Source organism: Microtus pennsylvanicus, chromosome 12 (genome assembly GCF_037038515.1).
Source record: "Microtus pennsylvanicus isolate mMicPen1 chromosome 12, mMicPen1.hap1, whole genome shotgun sequence".
NCBI classification, from domain to species: domain Eukaryota; kingdom Metazoa; phylum Chordata; class Mammalia; order Rodentia; family Cricetidae; genus Microtus; species Microtus pennsylvanicus.
The window spans coordinates 9079110-9099829 of record NC_134590.1 but is presented as its reverse complement, the minus strand read 5'-3'; the positions used below and the strand labels follow the sequence as shown (position 1 = coordinate 9099829).

At 45.1% G+C, this 20720-nt stretch overlaps 1 protein-coding gene across 9 annotated transcripts in view; it reads right to left on the bottom strand.

The window, feature by feature from the left end:
- Rasgef1b (RasGEF domain family member 1B) overlaps positions 1–20720 on the bottom strand; it is a 492122-nt gene that overhangs the window by 23790 nt on the left and 447612 nt on the right. Inside the window, exon 1 of one of the 9 annotated variants that reach the window (XM_075942479.1) lies at positions 11058–11255. The exons of 4 other annotated variants lie outside the window; for them this stretch is intronic. Coding sequence is in view for 1 of the 5 variants with exons in the window: in XM_075942483.1 (XP_075798598.1) it covers positions 9834–9941 (108 nt within the window). In the remaining 4 variants the exon portion in view is untranslated. Of the gene's footprint in view, positions 1–9833; positions 9956–11057; positions 11256–20720 lie in introns of those variants that run through there. 4 more of the 9 variants (XM_075942484.1, XM_075942486.1, XM_075942483.1 and 1 more) reach the window with 4 other exon arrangements.

Here is a 20720-nt window from a genome sequence, read left to right as displayed (position 1 = left end):
GTCTGGGGATTCAGAGCTGAGGGAAACTCAAAAGGACTGATGAGGAGCAGCCATGGAGGTTGCAGGAGGACACAACCTGAGCTAATCCTTCTTTTTAATAGGCTGAAAGGTAATTGCATCTAAATGAGGGGGCTAAGCTCAGCCCCCCAGCAGCATCTGTTCCACCTGTGGAGGTGGGGGATAAGATTGGGGCTAAGAACCTCGTAACCAGGTGGTGTGTGGCTGCGGTAGGCGGTGCCCACGGAGAGGGTGTTAGAACAAAAAAAAGTCTATAATGTCAGTGTGTCAAATGAAAGCAGCATTTAGGAAGAGCGTATCAAGAGAGACATGGAGATACAGGAGTCCTGGAAATGGTGGCGCACGCCTTTGATCTGAGCACTCCAGAGGCAGAGGCAAGCAGGTCTCTCTGAGTTCAATGCTAGCCTGGTCTACATTGTGAATCCCAGGACATCCAGGGCTATGTAGAGAGACCTTGTCTCAGAAAGAAAGAGAGACATAGAGAAAAATAGCTTCATGTTCTGACCTCTATCCAACCAAAAACCAGGACAGAGATAGAATTTCTAAAAGTTCCATTAAAAAAAAAACAAAATTGGCCAGGCAGTGGTGGCACACGCCTTTAATCCCAGCACTTAGGAGGCAGAGACAGGTGGATCTCTGTGAGTTCGAGGCCAGCCAGGACTACAAGAGCTAGTTCCAGGACAGGTTCCAAAGCTACAGAGAAACCCTGTCTCAAAAAACCAAATATATATATCTAGAAATGGGAGGAAAATTATCCTTGAAAACTCCTCCACTGGGATTTTCAACACCTGGGTTATCAGTGTTGTGCTTCTATTAGGGAGGACATGGTCATAGCATCCAAAGGCTAGACTGTCAAGTCCCTTGGCAAATGGTTAAACAGGACAGCCACTCAGATGATAATATCTGAAATCCAGAAACTGTAGGTAAACTAAAAAACAAACAAATAAAAACAACAAAAAAAACCTCAGTGTTATTCCCTTATATGGCATAGACTGAAGTGACTTTCTTTCCTCTTCAAATCGCCACTTTTCCTGAAGATAATTCAGGTATAATTCACTTGTTACAAATCACTGGTCCCTGACGAGACAAACGGTGGAGAAAACCTTCACCTGCGTTACTTGTCACAGCCCGGGAGGAACCCTGTCTCCATCTGGTTGTGGCTCTCTTAGAGCAGCCTCCAACAGTGGCAGCCACACAACATCCTTCACATACAGGATGAAGGCTAGGACTCCCGAGATGGGAAGCTTTGATACCCAGAACTGTGACTTTTCCTTGACATCTCTACTCACCTGTCACTGAATCCAATCAAGTGTCTTTGAAGATGGTTGGCCAGGACTTGAGAACTCCAGAAAAATCAATAAATGATAAACCTCCAAAAGGGCCCCAGAAACTGTTTCAAGAGGTAGAAACTACATTTCTAAGTACACTCGATGAGAAGTGGCTGGTCAAAGGACCAAGGACGGCCTGGAGGATGGGGGTGGGGGGCTGGAACTCAGTGGAAAGGTTGTTCTGAGTGATTAGCACAGATGGTGAGAGGCTAGAGAATAAGCCGCCCAAACTCTTGTTTCTAAAAATGTGGGACCTGGAGCTAAGGAAGGTGAATTGGGGTGACCAGGATAACATACACAGCCACATAACTGCAGGACAATGTGGCTCCCCAAGGAATCTGTGCCCCAGTGCCAGGAGCCTATCAGCAGTAAACAGCTTACCAGATAGTCCCAGCTCACCCCAGTTCCCTTTTAAGAGCTTATCCCCCAAATTACCAGTATTTATTATCACTCTTATTTACTCTTCTGTAAAGTAGATAAGAACTTGGATTCCACCCCCACACCTATCCCCCAAATTCGGACTCAGTGCTGGAGAGACAGCTCAGCAAAGAACGCTCGCTGTTCTTGTACAGGATTTGGATTCAACTCATAGCACCCACATGGAGGCTCACACCAGCCTCTAACCCCAAAACCTACTTCTGGCCTCTACAGACTCCTGCATGCATGTGCTGCATGTATGTACACTCATGCAGGCTCACACACATACACACAAATATAAATCTTTTTTTTTTAAGAAAAAAAAAATCAAACATATTGAAATAGCCCTTGATAGTTGTGAAGTCTTAGAAAGTCATCTGTCCCACATCCAGGTACATTTCACACCTGTCACTTTCGGGATTGCTCAACTTTTCCCAAACCCTAATGGCACACACATACACACAAACACACACAAAACACACACACATACACACACATGTCTGTGTCAACATCTTGTCAGCCTAGCGGAGCTCTTCTTAGAACACTGTTTTGAGGGTGGTAGCAAAAGCCTTTAGGGATCATACCACTCCAATCGCAATGGTAGCACTCAGAAAATGACCCCCCCCACACACACACAAAAGACTCCTCAAGAAAACACTGTAAGTAGAGCTGGCAATCTAATGGAGGTAAGTTAATCAGTATTGTAGCTTAATATACCTAAAACATTAGTGGAAGGAAAGAGTGTGTCTCTGGCGGTCATCTGCCATCACACTGACGCAAAGACCTGTGGCCAGCCGCTGAGATCCAATCATGACACGAGACCTATACACAAGGGGCGTATTACTTAGTTCTCGCCTTGGGCTCAGACCCATGCCTCTGTCCGTCATCTCCAAGCCCTGTTCTCTTCACGGTGACCCTTCTGCCCTCTGTGATCTCAGACGCTAGGAAAGTCATCTACTTTCCATGGCTCATTTCCCCAGAACTTCCCCCCACCCCATGAAGTTGTCCCTCCAGAGGGACATGCAGGCAGGGCTCTGGGAACCTCACTGACTTCTCTTGTTCAGAGTTTCCTGACTACAGATGTCTTTCTGGATTGCCCTCTGGTAATTCTTATAATCCTTCTTTACATCCATTTGTGACAGACATCCTGTTTTGTTTTGTCTCTCCCACCTCCATGCCTTCCCTGCTTCCCCCCACACACATAAGAAGACTACAGTAACTTGCCTGGAATTACATACAAAGTAATAGGTAGATTAGGACTTCAAAGTTAGGTCTCCAGATCCCAGGGACAAACTTTATTATATTACTTAGATTACATTTAAAATAGTCTTTGAACTTCTAATATATAGCCATAAAGTGAAAACCCCAACATTTTGCCCCAAACTGTATGCTATTAGAATGATTTATATGTTTTACATGTTCTGCATATATTCTTATTTCTAAGATATGTTAAAATCATGAATTATTCTTATTAAAATACAATCACACTGCTAAGAGTAGCAGTTAAGCGTCTGACTCTGGTGATCAATACACATTTCCATCCAGACCGGAAGTTCAGAGGTTCCAGTATGTGCCTCAAGAAGCACACTCTCTTTACAACTGGGGGGCATGGAGAGCCAGAATAAAGGGGTTCCGTTGACTTACTTAAGCAGCATATGAAAGAGCGCAGCGTTGTAGAGTAGATGGCTCAACCTGTGCCCATGGCTCCATGAAATGCAGAGGTATTTCCCTGTATTTACTCACAGATTACCAGCCAAAGAAAACTGTAATGAGCCATTGACAATAGACCATGGGACAGAGTGTCCATCACTCATTCTAGACCGTCTCTAGCGAGCAGCCAATGCAGGAGTTTTCTGAAAGTCTCACCGCCTAGTTAGGAGATCAGTACAGAAGGTACTGTTTGGAACCTTAATTTTAAATACCTAAGAAGACAAAGGTTTGGTTTCTCGCAAGCATTCACGGTCCCATGACCCACATCTACAGCTAGGGTTCGTTCAACACCATTCACCTTCCACATCAAGGTCTCCCACTCCATTAGGCTCAGGTCTGGGACTGAAAAGTGGAGCCCAGAAGATGAAATAAGATTGTAAATCGTCAAGAAAATAAATTCAGTATCTAATGTACTAGACATAAGAATCTGAGACTGCCTGACCCCTGGGCTCCACCATCTCCAGGAACTTCTTGCCAATGACTCCTCGAGGGAGATCCAGGCAAGAAGTCGCTCTCACCCTCGGGCTCCCATCCATCTTTCCGGCTCCCTGCAGTTCTGCTGCCTCTGTTGTACGGTCATAGTGACTAATGGGTTCTGGCTCTAGGGTTCATGTGCTTACTCCTTCACACACTTTCTAACGTAAAACCAGCCCCTCCGATGTCCATTCCTTTTCCCTTTATGAAAAATCTGTCCTGTCCAGTATACTCATAAACGGGGACCTGCTAACCAAACACCTTGCTTAGGAAACAGAGATTACTTCAGAATTATAGTGTATGACAGCAGTTAGTTAAATCCTGGCTCGATTTATACCTAATAAACACATAAAAAGAGTTAATTCCCTTGAAGAGGAAATCTGTGTGAGACACACACACACAAAAAAAACCTGTTGGCGATTCAATCACTACTTAACCTACACTGCTGACTGGAAAACTGTTCTCACCTTAGAGAGTTTCATTTCTAGGTTGGTTGCTTGAAATTCAAGATACATCCTAGTCAGCTAATGGAACAGATCTTTTTGAAGAAATCCACACCTCTCTGCTGCTGTGCCCACATAAATGCGCTGACATGTCTGCATAGACACTACTGGAGCTCCTGTCCAGCACAGGGTGCTGGCCTAGCGCGAAGCCTAGAAGGCTTATATCTACTGCAAAGCAGGAGAGTGAGGTGGAACGACAGGGAACCTTTCTCCAAAGACATTCAGGACCAGCTCCTTCTAAATTAAGTGTGTGTGTGTGTGTGTGTGTGTGTGTGTGTGTGTGTGTGTGTGTCTGTATGTGCGTGTATGCATATGTGTGTATGTATGTGTATGTATGTGTGTACATGTGTGTGTATGTATATATGTATGTATGTGTGTGCATGTGTGTATGTGCATATGTATGTGTGTATAAACGTTTATGTGTGTGCATGTATATGTGCATGTGCATATGTGCGTGTGTGTGTGTGTGTGTGTGTAGTACCAATTCAGCTGAGTTAAAGAGAATACAAGAATGGCAGGTCTGAAGGGCAGAGTTCCTGAAATGGGCTCCCTGGCCCAGTGGGGCATCACTCTGGGTAGAAGGCATAGTAAGACAACAAGAAATAGATTTTTATTTTATGAAACGATAGACTAGGATGAAGAAAAAAATGCCTTTCTGAGCACAAAAGCTAGCCCACAGGTTATAAGTTACGCTGGAAACGCTTCCAGCAGGAACAAGACACACCGAAGCCAGGCAGAGTAGACAAATATTCCTTCTTAAAATTGACTTGGGAAACGGAAGTCAGTTGACAGACATCTTACAGGGGCTGCTAATTTGTGCACAAGCATAGATCATGTTCTTCCAAAGACCCTGAAGATGACCCTGACATTGATCCCAAAGCAAGGGCCTGCTGTGGGTGATTTACAGGATGAATTGATCTGAAAGGCATGTCGAATGGCTTCAGACCAACCAAAGCTCCAGATGAAAAGCCACCTTTCCTTGACCGGCAGATTGTGTCTGAATTAGCAACTGCTTTGGTAGTGGTGTTTACGATGAAGCAGGTGCACTGGGGAGGAGGTGGTGTCAGGTGAGAACTCCAACTGGGAAGGAGGCTGGGGTATGGATGGGCGTGGAGCCACATCAAAAGCCACCCCTGACTTCTGTGACAGACGCTCTGACAACCTTTCCTAGAACAGCACGTCAGTGATCCTTCCATCTCAAGAGAAAACAGAAAATGTGCAGGGCAGAGAAAAGCACTTTCCACTCACCCTGCGTCACCACAGGGCGCAGTGTTTATAAACCCAACAGCTCTGCACTGATTACAGTGTTTTAGCATCAGTTAAATGCTAGACAAGTGTCCTGACTTTAAAAAAAAAATGCAGGCAAAGCTCTCCTTATCTCAGCTGAACCTTGAAAGTGTGTTTGTTTAGTGGGAAGAGATTTCATTTAGTACCTGGAATTTGACCTTTCTCAACTCCTGTCTAGATTCCAAGGGAACTTTGAGCTTCAGGATCTGCACACTGGACAACTCTTCTTTTCTCAGTTGATGCTGCAGACGCTAGGTAAAAGTTCCTAGCACCCTCCTAGCTAATGCCTAGACCGACAGCTTCCCTTGTGTGACACAAGACTTGGGAATGCAGACAGACTGAAGGCTCCGGTGACTGTGGAGCTGAGCCTGGGTGGCATGCCAAAGGTGAGCCTCTGACGCTATCTAAAGCGTGGCTTATTCTAAGCTTGGAAATGTCAAGATGATTATCTTCTCGATTCTTTCCTTAGACTGAGAAGCCCTTTCAGCAGAGACCTCAGAGAGGATCTCTGAAAGCTGGGATGCTGCTCCTCCTCTAATCGTCTTAGGAAAAGAGGTTGTGCAGTGAGAAGACACAGGGCTGAGAGAAAGACGAGAGAAAGTTAAGAAGTTCACAGATGAGAGCAGAAAGGCAGAATACACGGAAGCAACTCCGCAGTGTGCAGATTTGAGAATTGAATTCCAACGTTCAGTACGTTTCCCAGTTAAAAGAGGGGAAAAAATAGCTTATTTAAAGTTTTATTATTAACGTGTACGTGGGGGTGGTACCTGAGGAGGCCTGAAGAGGGCATCAGATCCCTGGAGTTATAGTTGTCTGAGCCAACACAGGGGCTGAGAACCGAACCTATGTTTCCTCTGCAAAGGAATGGCGGTGTTTCCTGATTTGAGTTGCCACGTGCTCCGCACCCCCAAACACACAACTCAAATTTACATTTTGCTTTATCAGCTCTTATGCTTAACTAGGATTTTTTTTCTAACTAATCCCTAATTGGTGATGGAAAAGAATTCTGACTCAACCAGTTACAATTTTCTGTTGGAAGAACAACAAAGATAAGATTCGTGATCTTCTGTCATGGGACAGTGGCAGCAACTCTGAATAGGCCTGGGGTGTCATTGAAATCCTTCCTATTGGGTGTGTGGGAAGGCAAGCCAGGCCATGCTGACATTCTTCACGCCTAAAAAGCCTGTACCATCTACAGCATTCTTGCAATTCTCGATCTTAGCAGTAGGTGGCGCCTGGCTCCCTGTCTTTGACAGAGCGGGCGCTTCCGAGCACTAACAGCTGGGGCTGGTTTAGGAAAACAGGAGAAGGGCGGCTACGGTACTGGGGGAAAGGTGACGATCCTAGCACGTATTGAACTCGGGGAAGGGGCACCGCCCGTGCTGGACTAGCCGGCAGTGCCCAACAGATCTATTTCCTGATGTCTCAGGCGCCCATCTGTGATGAGAATCAGTTATTTCATAGTCATAGATGGGTAAAACTCATCTCCAAATCATTACTACCAGAAGGGCTGGACTCCTAGAAGACTCGCCTCCTCTTGGATCTCTGATAGCCACCACCAGCCACAGTGACCACAGCGACCGAAGGGCACTTCACACAGGCAGAGATTAGGCTAGAGAGTGACTTGGTGGCCCAGCGCTTCCACAGCATGCACAAGGCCCTGGGTTTCATCCCCAGCACAAGACGGAAAGAAACAGAGGGGGGAAAGACAGACAATCAAGAAGTATGCAATTTTGTTCAACTTAAGCATATTTCTATGTAAAGATCTATATGCAACTAGAAGCTGCCATACTAAAGAGCACAGACATGCTGGGTTTATAAGATATATGACAAATCTGAAGCTAAATCATGAAACATCACAGGGGGATAACTTTTATTAAGATATTTTACTTTTCTGTGTCCAGTTTGTTTCAACAGGGAAATGGCTTGATACTTGGTAGAGGCATTTGTAAAAAGCCAAGATTATTTTTCTTTGTATTTAATTATGTAACATGGTAACTGGGATTTTTATTTTTTTTTAGGACTCTACGTTCTTAAAATGTATGGATTTTTTCCCCTTCAATGTTTTTTTCTTTTAGATAAATTGAAAAAGGTTAACGATCTACAACACGTTTTCCGTTCCACACGACTAAATTGTTTGTGTCAAACTTTCGCATCGGGTTTCTGTAACACATTTTAAATCAAATGGATCATTCCTGGGTATATATTTACCTTAAGAGAAAAATATAAATACATAAACCTATGAAAACTGATTGGTAAAAGAAAAATTGACAATTAGTAGACAAGAATGACGAGTTAATAAGCCAAGAAAAATTTTCTGGCCCTACTTTACTGATAATTAGTAATCTTAAGTATTCCTAAAATGAAGAAGAAAAAAAGCAAAAAAGGCAATTCCAGAAAATACTAAATTTCTATGAAAATCCACCGAAAAGCAAGTGTTACTTGCCCCTTTTCGTGTCCCATGTGCTCAGGAAACACCTGCACGGCTAACAGGCATCCCACGCTGGCATGACCCTCTCTCATACGGATGGATGAAGGGCACAGAAACGAAATGAACCAGCTGCCACAGAGACACAGAGGCACCGGAGACCCATATCCTTCCAACGCCCACCCCACAGATACCACAGCTACCTAGAGAAGGTGTGGGTCTTTTGGGGCTCCCCATCTGCCCAAACCCCAACTTTTCATTTCCAGGGCAGAGCTCTGCAAAGCTACAACTGTCATTTTAGAAGGAGCACTGCCTGCCCAGGTCTAATTTTTGTAGACTTAACTAATGAATTAATAAAAAGATGGCCAACAATATAATACAATATAATACAGCGTGTTAAGTGGTTCTGGAATAATAAAAGGGGTGGAGATAGACAATACTTAAATTCAATTACTAAACCCCTCAAATCCTCAATGGTACAATTAGCCAATTTTAAGAATCCACAAAACCTCTTTAAAATCTTCTCATTTATTTTCTCAATATTTGCGCCATTAGAATTAAGATTCTCTTCAACCCTTGCCTGGGCTTCCTAAACTCTTCTCCCAGGCAAGGCCTAGAACCCTTCTTTCCCTATCTCCTTTCCAAGTATTCTCCTTGGAGGTCATCCCAATATTGCAAGTTCGGGTCTTCTAAGTAAGTAGCCTTTGGAGACTGAACAGGCTAGTCCCATGGCTTTCTGTACTAGACTGGAGACCCCCACCTAGTCTGTGTAGGTCCTCCTGGCCCCCATCTTCCTCCCTGTTTTCCTACCTATTCTCTTTCCTTTAGATGAGTGGTATTTAACCGGTTCAATTTGGCCTATTGTACTCCATTAAACAGCGAGGTCAATGTTAGATTATAAGAATGAGATGTTAATAATGGCACAAGGAATATTATGATAAACAATGAATACCTAGCAATATTTGGTTACATATACTTAAAATAGATTAGATGCTAAGGTTAGGAAAAAGACAATGCAGATACATTCTGTTGATTCTCTTTTCCACCAGGCAGGACACAGCATGTGGTTGGTACACAGACACCATGTAGAATGTAGCTCATGCTATGGGGAAAAGCTGAAATAAATTCTAAGAACCAAACAGGCCTCAAGTCCAAGGCCAGTATTCTTGGTATCCAGAAGGGCTGACACCTCTAGGAAAACAAAGGATTGACTGACACAGGGAAGTGACTTGCTCACCAGAGGTTGATGGTATCTCATGCCTGTCAGCAAGTCTACTTGAAAGGGATAAAGCAGCCAGCACTGTTTGTGACCGCTGACTTCTGTCAAAAGTGCCCTGGGTCCTCAGTGACTCAAACATTGCTCCCTGCCCCAAATAAAAATGTCATTAATGAATAATACTATTTAACTGCGGTTGTCATTTTTCTTCTATATATCCTCAACAGTCAAAAAAAAAATCCTTAAAAAAATCAGTTCTCCTTGTGCTTTGAATCCCACATTACCAGTAATCTCCTCCTGCATCCTCAAATCGGCTACACACTATCTTGGTTTTTAATCCTCTTTGCATAGGCTGACCACCCTGGTCACAACTATGCGCAGATTAAGGCACGGTCACCACAGGCTACGTTCCAGCTACTGTGCTCAGGACGAAAGAATAATTATTTACCCACCTGAGTCTGACTGGGCCAGACAACAGCCAGGAGCTCGGTACCCTGATCCCTAGCCTCTTCCCGCTTTATCCTCCTGGCTCGAGACCCGTCCTCCCTGTGAGACACCATCAGGGCTAAATATAGATCTACGCACACCAGCAGTTCCTGACCATTGTCACATGGCGCTGCTGACGAAGGACTCCTTGGAGACGCGTTCATCCAAACATACATACACAAGTATGCGTGCATATTTATTCATATGCACCAGACCCCGCAAATTCATCTGCAAAGTGGTACATTTACATTCAGAAGAGAAAACTGCAGCCTAGATGCTCTTCTGGCGCTGTTTACCACACCGGTCCACCCCCATCTCCCCGCACTATCTATCTATCGGAAGGCTTAGCCACGGTGTTTTGCTTTGCCTGAACTGCATCAATTTGAATGGTGGCAAGCAATAGTCAAATCTTTCTCACACACACAGAGGCGCGCACACCTCTGTTTTCCCATTTGCCCTTTTCTCTAGTAGAGTCCAGAAGTTGCTCTCAGGGCTCTCCAATAAAGAGGCGCCTCCCTCACGCTGTCAGCCCATGAAGCTTCCAGGTACCCTAAACCACGTTAGTATAACCCAGGCTAGTGTCCGAAGGCAACTCATCTGGTCCAAAGCAAACGCAAAACAAAACAAACAAACAAAAAACCAGGCTACTTGTTTAAGTTTGCATAAGAGTCAGGGAAACACAAGACTTCTGTTTCCCTGTCTGTTTCTACAAGTCAGACCTTAGATTATAAGGAATCAGCAACAAAAATAAACAACAGTCGGTACACTCACAAACACCCCAGGAAACTAGCCCAAAGTATATGGAAACAACCTAGATGTGCACAGGAAGCTTAGAAGGAAAGCAAAAAAGGATGAATGCGACTCCAACTCAGACAAACCCTCAAGATCTAACAAGATCTCTAAACAGAAGGCCTGGCTGGGCACTGGGGCGAGGCGCAGCACTGCGTCCACGGATCCCCGGGTCCCCGGCGCTCAGCTCCGCACCTGTTGGGACCGCGGCAGCCTCTGGCACGAAAGCAGCGGGCGCGGGAACTCCTAGGTCCCTGGCTCCGCCGGCGCTCGCTAACCGGGGACCTCGAGCCACGCCGGGTGCACTGGGCAGCTAGCTGGGTCCGGGAGCAGCATCCACGCAGCCCCGGAGCTCCGTGCAGCCCGCTCCCTCCATCCCGCCGTGGGGGCCGGCGGAGCACCTACCCGCACAACGGCCCCGGGCCTCCGCCTCCTGGCTGCTGTACCGCGGCGCCCCCAAAGGAGAACTCAGGACCAGGAAGGACCGAACGCAGAAGAAAGGAAAAACCCGCCGATCCAGTCGGGGTCCTTGTTTATACTGAAACTCCAGCCGCAGTCGCGCACACCCCCTTGCTCCTGAATGCCCGCCTCCTGCCGCCGGCGGCCCGCCCCCGCCTCTGGCCACGCCCATCCTCACTGGCCAATCGCGGCGCTGCTCTCCGCCCACGCCGCCCTGCAGCGGGCGCTCTGGGACTTGCCGGGCCCCCGCGGGTTGGGACTCCCGTGACGCTGCGGCCGCAGCCGCCCACGCCGCCCTCGGAGGCTGGGTTGCTGGCGCAGCGGCTCTCAGCAGCCAGGGCTGGCCCCACTCCGGCGTGCGCTTCCTCCTTCGTGCCGCTGCCCGCGGCTGTTTGTGCAGTCATGTGTCCCCGAGTGTGTATTCATTTGCCTGTGTGCTCTACCTGTAAATACCGGCTCGACTCGTTGTACAGTATCTATGATCATAATTATGAACTGTAGGTTACTGTCCGTGTAACTTTCCGAGCAGATCCGGAAGGAACCACAGAGTACTTGCTGGGTGCTAGATATGGTGCAAAACGCTGGGGGCGCACTGGTGGCTGCGACCTGCTGGTCCCAGACCTCTGAAGCTTACTGGCTACTGGAGGGCAAACCCTAAGTAAACTGCCCGTCACTGAAATTACAGGTGTGAGAACTTTCCTCCTCTAATACATGAGGCTAGTCCTCAGTGAAGGTTGTTTTATCATTGTAACCACATACTTAAAGCTACCATCAGATACCTGATAACTATTTTAGAAAAAAGGGGGGGGGGCTCAAAACTTCCCTTGTAGGCGCCATAGAAAGGTAAGCGAAGAAGTGAGGGGAAGAGATCCGTGGGAGGAAAATTGTATAAGATCTGAAGACTTGGCAGCGCTGTGACCCTGGGTAAGAAAAGAAGGATTTGAGAGCTTCCGTTAACGTATAAGTACTGATGGACCATCCAGTAGGGCTGCAATTGGCATTAATAGAGCCCCTGCTCTAAGGTCCCTGCCTGTCTCCTTCCCGGAGTGGAAGGCGCCACCTTGACCTAATGTTCATTGCCTGTCCTCTGGCTGGAGAATCATTAGCAGGTTCCCTTGCCTATCTCTCTAGCCTATGCTCTCCTATAGATGGGTCTCCCTGGACCAGCAGTTTATTCTCAAAACTCTGAGTCTTTTGTTTACCTCTGGCATCTCTGAGCTGTGAAGAGGACAAATGAGCAGGACTGCAGGCCCTCAGTCATGGCTGAGCTTTCCATCCTGTGTTTGCTAACAAACAGACCACAGGACACGGGGCAAACCACACTCTCATTACGGAGTCTCTCCCCTCACCTGATAAAATGTGAGCTCCATGGGAGCAGAGCTGGGCGTTTACCTGCCCTGTTTCTACCATAAGCAAACTGACCAATACATAAGCCCTTGATAAGTGTGTACTGGCTTAATAAAAGGATGATGGATGGATGGATGGATGGATGGATGGATGGATGGATGGATGGGTGGATGGATGGCTCAAAACACAGTATGTAATTTTGTTTCAACTGTGTCTTATATTTTCTATACCTCACAGTTTCCTCCAGATCTTTTGACTCCATGGGATCAATTTGTGTCCTCCTGAAAGATGTTGGAGGGCCAGTGAGATGACCCATCAGGTATAGGTGTTTGCTACCAAACCTGGCCACCTGAATTTGATCCCCAGAAGTCATGTGGTGAAAAGGGTGAACTGAATCCTTCAACTTCACACACACACACACACACACACACACACACACACACACACACACACCCTTGATTAATATAACAAAAATGTAAATATTAAAAACTCAACAATAGTAGTCAAGCTGATTGAGACAAAGCCCTGCAGAGCAGAACCTCATCATAGCACTAAAGGCTGGCGGCCCGCGTTACATTTCCACTCCACAGAGACTGCGTAGCTATGTAGGGAAGGTTGCTTTTCCTAAGCCTCCTGCACTTCAGGTACACAAAAGAAGTGCAAGTATCGTCATGAACAGTACAAGTCCAACTTCCTTTCTTTTTGCCACTTTCATTTCCAAAGAAAAATCCCAACTTACATCATACTGTATTCAGTATAGTTTTCAACCCACCTTTTGGGAACAATGATGTTATTGCTGCAGGAATCCCGTGAGAACATAGGCTGAATTGTCATTGCGCAATCCTTTCCATTCTGTTTCCTCCATTTCTGCTCACCTTCTGCCTTTTTAAATAATTTATTTCATTTCGCTTATTACTAGAGGGTGTGCGTGTATGTTTGTGAGAGCCAGTGTGTGTGTATGTGTGTGAGCCAGTGTGTGTGTGTCAGTGTGTGAGAGAGAGCCAGTGTGTGTGTATGTGTGTGAGCCAGTGTGTGTGTGTGTGTCAGTGTGTGAGAGAGAGCCAGTGTGTGTGTGTGTGTGTGTGTCAGTGTGTGTGTGTGTCAGTGTGTGAGAGAGAGCCAGTGTGTGTGTGTCAGTGTGTGTGTGTGTCAGTGTGTGTGTGTCAGTGTGTGTCAGTATGTGTGTGTGTGTGTCAGTGTGTGTGTGTGTGTGTCAGTATGTGTGTGTGTGTCAGTGTGTGTGTGTGTGTGTCAGTGTGTGTGTGTGTATGTGTGTGTGTGTGTGTCAGTGTGTGTGTGTGTGTGTGTGTGTGTCAGTGTGTGTGTGTGTGTCAGTATGTGTGTGTGTGTCAGTGTGTGTGTGTGTATGTGTGTGTGTGTGTGTCAGTGTGTGTGTGTGTGTGTGTGTGTGTGTGTGTGTGTGTGCCGCAGCATGGCTGTGGAGGCCTGAGGACAACTTTTGGAAGTTTTTCCATTCTGGATTGTAGGGATGGATCTCAAGTGTCAGGTTTCATAGCAACTGGGTTTTTTTTTGGAGGGGGGGGGGGTTTTGTTTTGTTTTTTGTTTGTTTGTTTTTTGAGACAAGGTTTCTCTGTAGCTTTGAGCCTGTCCTAAAACTAGCTCTTGTAGATCAGGCTGGCCTCAAACTCACAGAGATCCGCCTGCCTCTGCCTCCCAAGTGCTGGGATTAAAGGTGTGCGTCACGGCCACCAAGCCTCATAGCAAGTGCTTTTACCTGCTGACCTTAGGTGTAAGGATTGTGTTGCACACTCTCCAGTTGAGGCTGGGAACCTCATGATCGCTTCCTCCCCCATTTTGATTAGTTGAGTAGCATTCATCTATTATTAAAAAAAAAAGAAGTTTCTCTGATGAGGGGGTGAGAACTTGTCCTTATCCATGGTGTAAGGATAAGTATTTAGCATACAGTTGGAAGCAATATTAATTTAGCAAAATGATTGTAGTGGAATCTCCTCTAAAGTCTATGACCCCTGCAGACATGGGTTCATGGCTAGGTTTATAGCACCAGGCATAAGCCCCATCCTATTGAGAAGTCCAATTAAACAGCTGCTGGTTATGCTCATATCTTAAGTGCCACCATTGCAGAGCTGGGGCTATCTGCACTGTGGCTCACAGACTTACGACCAGGTAGCGTTGTGAACAACGCTTTCCCCCTGGTGGCTCGCACAACATCTTCTGACACTATGAGTTGTTAGGGATCTTTAAAAGCTTTATGAAACCATCATGTAAATCTTCAGAATGTGTTTATTCTACCCTCACTAATTTGTTCTCTTGGTCACTCTGGAATGCGGATCCAGGCCCTTGAAGGTGTGAACCCCGAGCTCTAGTTTGTAAATGGATAGAAACAAAGGCGCAGGCCACATTGCTAGTCTCTGGTTAGCCTGGACACTGCCTGTTCTTCCAGCTTTCAAACCAAGAAGGGTAAACCTGCTCTTAGGAAGGACGGTTTACAATGCCTGTCTTACGTCATGACGAAAGATGATGAAAATTTTGTACAGCAACGCCAGGAAGAGCGAGCACAGGAAGTGCCGATACACTGCATCTAATCATCTCTGGCTATCACTCTGCAGCTTGTTAACCTGTCGTGTATTCAAAGTGGCTTCTCAGTGACAGGCAAAAGTGATGGTTTTTCTTCAACAGGTAAAAAGTAAGAAGGGAAAAAAACCCTCTGATACCTAAAGTACTTAACAGACGAACCACTCCCCATCAAAGAAAGTCCTTTCTGTTTCACAACTAAGAGATTTCTGAGAAAGGAGGAGAATGTAACACCCACCCCTCCAGACCCCATAGAGGAGGAAACTTTGCAGCTGTGTGGCCAAGACAGTGGAGAGCACAAGGCCCGCCTCCTGGGACCTCCGCCTTTGAACTCAGCAATCTCATTCGGTTGCAATGGGAAGACCACTGTGCCAAGGCCTTAGGACAACGAGAGCACTTGGCTCCAGGCCTTAGAAAAAATCCCTTATTTCCTTCCTTGATTTTTTATGTTGTTTTCCATCACTTCCCTTTCCTGGTGGTCTGAGGACCTACAGCAGAAGGGGAAGAAGGCTGCTTGGCGTGCTTTGGTTTCGTGCCCTCTTCCTGCTTTGACCTAAGGAAAGCCTGTTGGTGACCAATCTAGCTTAGAAGATGGCCATGTTGGAATTCCTTGGAAATACAAAGGTGGGAATGGGCTCCAAACATTCACATCCCTGGACCACGGTAAGAAGAACAGGGAAGGACGGGTCTGAAAATGTATTTATTTATGATTCTGACTCCTTGCCCAGTGCCTTCAATTCTTTGATGACTGTAAGGTTAAGTCTTGCTGCTTTGGGGGAATTTCTATGATGAGACAAATGACCTTGGGATGAATATTTCAAACATTATCAACATGAGTCAGTTTACAAAACTCTTTCCCATCTATTAATTGTTTTAGGGAGGAGATCAGTGAGAAGATTCTATCCAGCCTGCTAAGACTTTACACCTAAGTGGGAGGACTTGAATACAGAAGACAACTTCCGGAAGGTTCTTTGACATACCCTCGCTTGTGCTGTGATCACTGCCACTCTTTAGCTCACAGACCCAAAACTTCCTCAAAAAATGTAACAACTGCACGGGAAATTCCACCGTACATATGATAGTTTTTCAGTTCCTTTAAGGACGTGTGAAAATTCTAAAAATTACTGAAGACAATAGCCGCCAAAAGGCAATGCTACTACTTTTGCTTTGATGAGCGTTGTTATTTTACTTACCTACCAGTTCAAATGTATTGTTAGAAAGAAGTTATGTGTGACACAGACAATGTCTCTCCTTAGACTGACTACTGACAACGAATAGCTAATATAACATGACCCGATCACAAGAGCAATGCATCTCTGTTGATAATGTAATGAACCACAGCATACTTTTCAGCACTGACAAAGAAACACCTAATAAATACGTGTCATTTGATTACAGCATATCACCACTTTGAACAGGAGTGTAACTGTGCTTGAATTTGTATGGCTATTCTTCACCGTATAAATTGTTATGGTGAAAAGCAGGTGTGTTTCTTTATTTGTGCTTTCTATGTTGCCAAGATCTGTCTGTTTTCTTCTGAATGAGTTGGTTTTAAAATGAATTAAGAATAAGATAGCTTTCTGTTGTTTTATTTTGAGACAAGGCCTCATGTGTCCTGGACTGCATCAAACACTCTACTTGGCCAAGCATGACAAGAGGGTTTTATATTTGAGATACTTACCACCTTTTATATTAAGCTCTCTTATTTTTCTAGAAGGTCCCTTCAGTTCTAACTAATTATCACTCTATGTCCTAGAACACTGAGTAAGAAGGAAGAAGGGAGAAAAATGAATAATAGAATAAGACAATTTTAGAGCTGGAAGGAATATTAATTATCAACTCTTCTAATCTTTCCGATCCTCATGCCACCAATCAAAGCATTTCTGAGATGAAGAAATTGAGTCCCAGAGCGAATAAATGATATTTCCAAGGCTAACAAGATAATAGCAAAGTTACACTTGTCCAAGCCCCGGAAATAAGTCAGGACTTCAAACAGTACCTGATTTGACTTGCTAATTATTATCCCTGCAGGGGCAATTCTGTAGGGCTACCTTTACATTGTACAAGCAAAATTTGTTATGAAACACCGAGAACAGATGTCAACACTAAGGACTCTTGTTGACATGACAACGTAGAATTCTCTAGATTCTGCTGACATAGTGAAATTCTCTAAATGTTACTAATCCTGGTCAATTATGATCTTACGTAATGTTTAAGGCAATGAAAGAATAAACACTTTAATATCTTTATCCATAAAGTAATTGTTTTCTGGTCACTCTATTAGTCAGACCTCACAAAATTATGGTGGTCAAAGGGCTTCCTCAACTAGCATATGCTGTTGTTATTATGAAAACTCATACCTGAGGATTCATCTCTCGCATAGAGTCAGGCAACCAATCAGAAGATTGTGTCATCTTTTAAATCAATTAGACCAGTGGCTCTCAACTTGGGGGTCAAACAACCTTTCAGCAGGAGTCGCGTATCAAATATTTACATTATGATTCCTAACAGTAGCAAAATTACAGTAATGAAATAACAACAAATTATTTTATGGTTGGGGTCTCCACAAGGTGAGGAACCTTACTAACGGGTCGCAGCGGTAGCAAGGTTGAGAACCACTAAAGTAGGCAATTTGTCCAAAGCAATGACTTCTGGCTGATTATGTAAAGTTAAATCAGTGACAATACCCAAAAATTCATTTTGATTTGTAGATGAACATTATCTCATCAGTAGAACCAGTATTCTAACACAATCTATCTAGATGCTGTTATGCTTGGAAAAGCATAGTGTTAAATGTATTTCACACACACTCACAAACATTCACTCAGACAGACACACAAACACACTCACTTACACGAAGTGATCATAGAAGTCAAGTTTTTCTCCAAATGAATGAGGAAATCTGTCTCTGGGACCAGTTGAGTCTGGGCATGGTGGGCCAGTGAGGCTCTAACTTACCCTGTAGAATTCAATTCCTTTCAGAAAGACTTCAGCAGATTTGACAGTGTGCTGATAATGATCATTTGAATGCAAGTAAATAGATACTTCACATTTTTATTTTGTGAAGTCCTTAAAAATGGAAGAATTTATAATCAAAATTGGATTTTTCCATATAGCTATACTATATAAACTTAAAATTCTATATTTACTTAAACACAATATATACTGATGAAGCTAAAAAAAATGTCTCTTAACTTTCTCTCCTTATGGGTTGATCACATTTATAAAGTTGAAGTACCTGTCAGTAGTCCGGGTAATTGCATCAGGTGCCACTGTGTAAAATGATAATTTATGTGACGCAAGTTTATTAAAGAATGTGATGGCCCTCACTTGTTTATCACATTAGCCGCCTCTCGTGTTCTGATGTGACTGTGTGGGGCCCACTCTGTGATGGGCGCGGTGACACATGGCTAGCCCATGGATGAGCTTGGCTTCTTGACTGAAATCTGCTTGAAAGTCAAATCTCCCACATAACAACACCATTAGCATATGATTAATGTTTCCAAGGCCTGGAATTAACTGGTGATAATTTTAGAATCTACAATTACCCACACAATTGTCTCTAATTAGCTGTCTCTGAAAGAGTGGTCAAGAAGGAGAGGAAAATGGAGGCTGGCTGAGGCTCTGTCTCCCTATGGCTTGCACGGTACCTCTACTTTAGATTTCTTGCAAGAGCGAAGAAGAGGTGCTGGGGTAGGAGATGGGCTGGAAGGACAGGGCTGTGGCAGAAAGAGCTAGAAGAATAGAAAGGCAGGTTGTCTGAGCCGGACCATGGCTCAGGGATTTAAGAGATCACCTAAGCATTAAAGTAACCAAATCTGAGGAAGCCCAGGTCTTCTCTACAGAGGTACGAACTCAACACCTCTCTCTCACAGCAAGAAATACATGGGGGAGGACAAAACAAAATGTCCCAGTCTAGACAAAAGCCCCACAGAAAAGGAAAATATTTGCCTTATGTTCTGTTTGTTGTTTTATTAGAAACTCACAACAAATTCCTTTCCTAAATACCCCAGTTGAAAAGTCAAACACCAGCTGTTACAAGTCATAAACCCAAACTTTCTTGATGTCCCAAATACTAATAAGTGCCATTTTCCTCCAAAATAGTTGAACTAGGACATAGTGTTTTAAAAACATCTCTAAATAGATGTTTGGTTAGCCCTAGCCCCTCTCACTTTAAACTTAGTCATAACCTTCTGATTCAGAGTCCACAGCAAAATAAAAATGAACATGAATTTTGCTCTTTCTCTTGATGAGACAAAACAACTGTCAAAGCCAGCCTCTAAAAACTGTCACAGAGCGACAAACTTGAGGGAAAAACCTAACAGTCAAGGGGCCCAAAAAGCTCCATGAACGTTACAGGACAGTTCTCGCCCTCTGTGTGTGCGTGCATGTGCGTGCGTGTGTGCGTGCATGTGTGTGTGTTTCTCTCTGCCCCTCCCCCAGCCTCTCTATCTTTCTGTCTCCCACCCACCACTGCCCCACACCCCTTCTGTGGAAACCAGGCTACAAAGATGGGTAGGCAGATAAAGTGCTTGTCTCATAAGCACAAGGACCTGAGTTTGAATCCCCAGAACCCGTGTATTGCCTGACATGGGAACTCACATCTGTAACTCCACTGCTCCAAAGAAGAGATGGGCCTGTGGGTCTCAGGCCAGCTGACCTAGTGTACTCAGGAGCAAACAAGAGACCCTGTGTCAAACAAGGTAAGGACCTACACCTGAGGTTGTGTACCTTGGCACCTTCCCCCACCACACCTCTCACACACACACACACACACTCACACACACTCACACGATCTGAAAGCCACAATAATGATGAAACCATTTTCATCCCAAACTGAGGAGCGGTCACCCATGTCTCAAGGAAGGGGAAGTGTCTGGCCTGCTAAGCAGAAATGCTCTGGGGGATAAAATAACATGGAGGGGGCATTCGCAGAGAGGGTAGCAAGACTTGTTCTGGAGAGCTCTGGCGGGAAGCAGTACAAACCAGGAGAACCGGTGAGCAAACGAAAAGACAGCGCTGTCTCACCTGGAGAGACTTTGGCAGTATTTCAAAAGGACTTTGGCCAGATTTGAGCAAAACACAAGCAACCGGCTCAGAGAGCTATTGTTTCAGATTCTCAGCGTTCTATGTGAAGTGAAAGATGGCAGCTTCCTGTGAAGACTACGCTTTTGTTTGTTTGTTTTCTTTGCTTGCATTTTATTTTGAGACAGGTTTCATGTCACCCTGGCTGGCTGTGAATTCACTACAGAGCCTGACGATAAACATCTGATCCCCCTGCCTCCACCTCCCTAGTGCCAGGACTGCAGGTGTGTGCCGCCATGCCCAGTTTATGCAGCCCAAGGTTTTAAACGTGCTAGGGTAAGCCCTCTGCCAACTGGACTGCACACATAGCTGTCAGACTAAGACTATGATAACCGAGTGGCTTGACAAGGCCCAGGAGTGGCAGACTTGCTCCAGCCCCGCTGGTGTCAGAGAGAGAGGGTGCAGCTTTGTTCAGAGACCCACCTGTTATAGAGGAAGGGGGGGTAGAGAAAGGGGAGGAGAAGGGAGAGGAGAGAGGGAGAAAGAGGAAGAAAAGGAGGGAGAGGGAATGTGAAGGAAAGGGAGAGAGAGAGAGAGCTAAAGAGAGAGAATTTCAATAGAATAATTGGAAAAGGCACAAACTGACAATGGCCTTGTCTGCACCCTGTTCTGATAACAA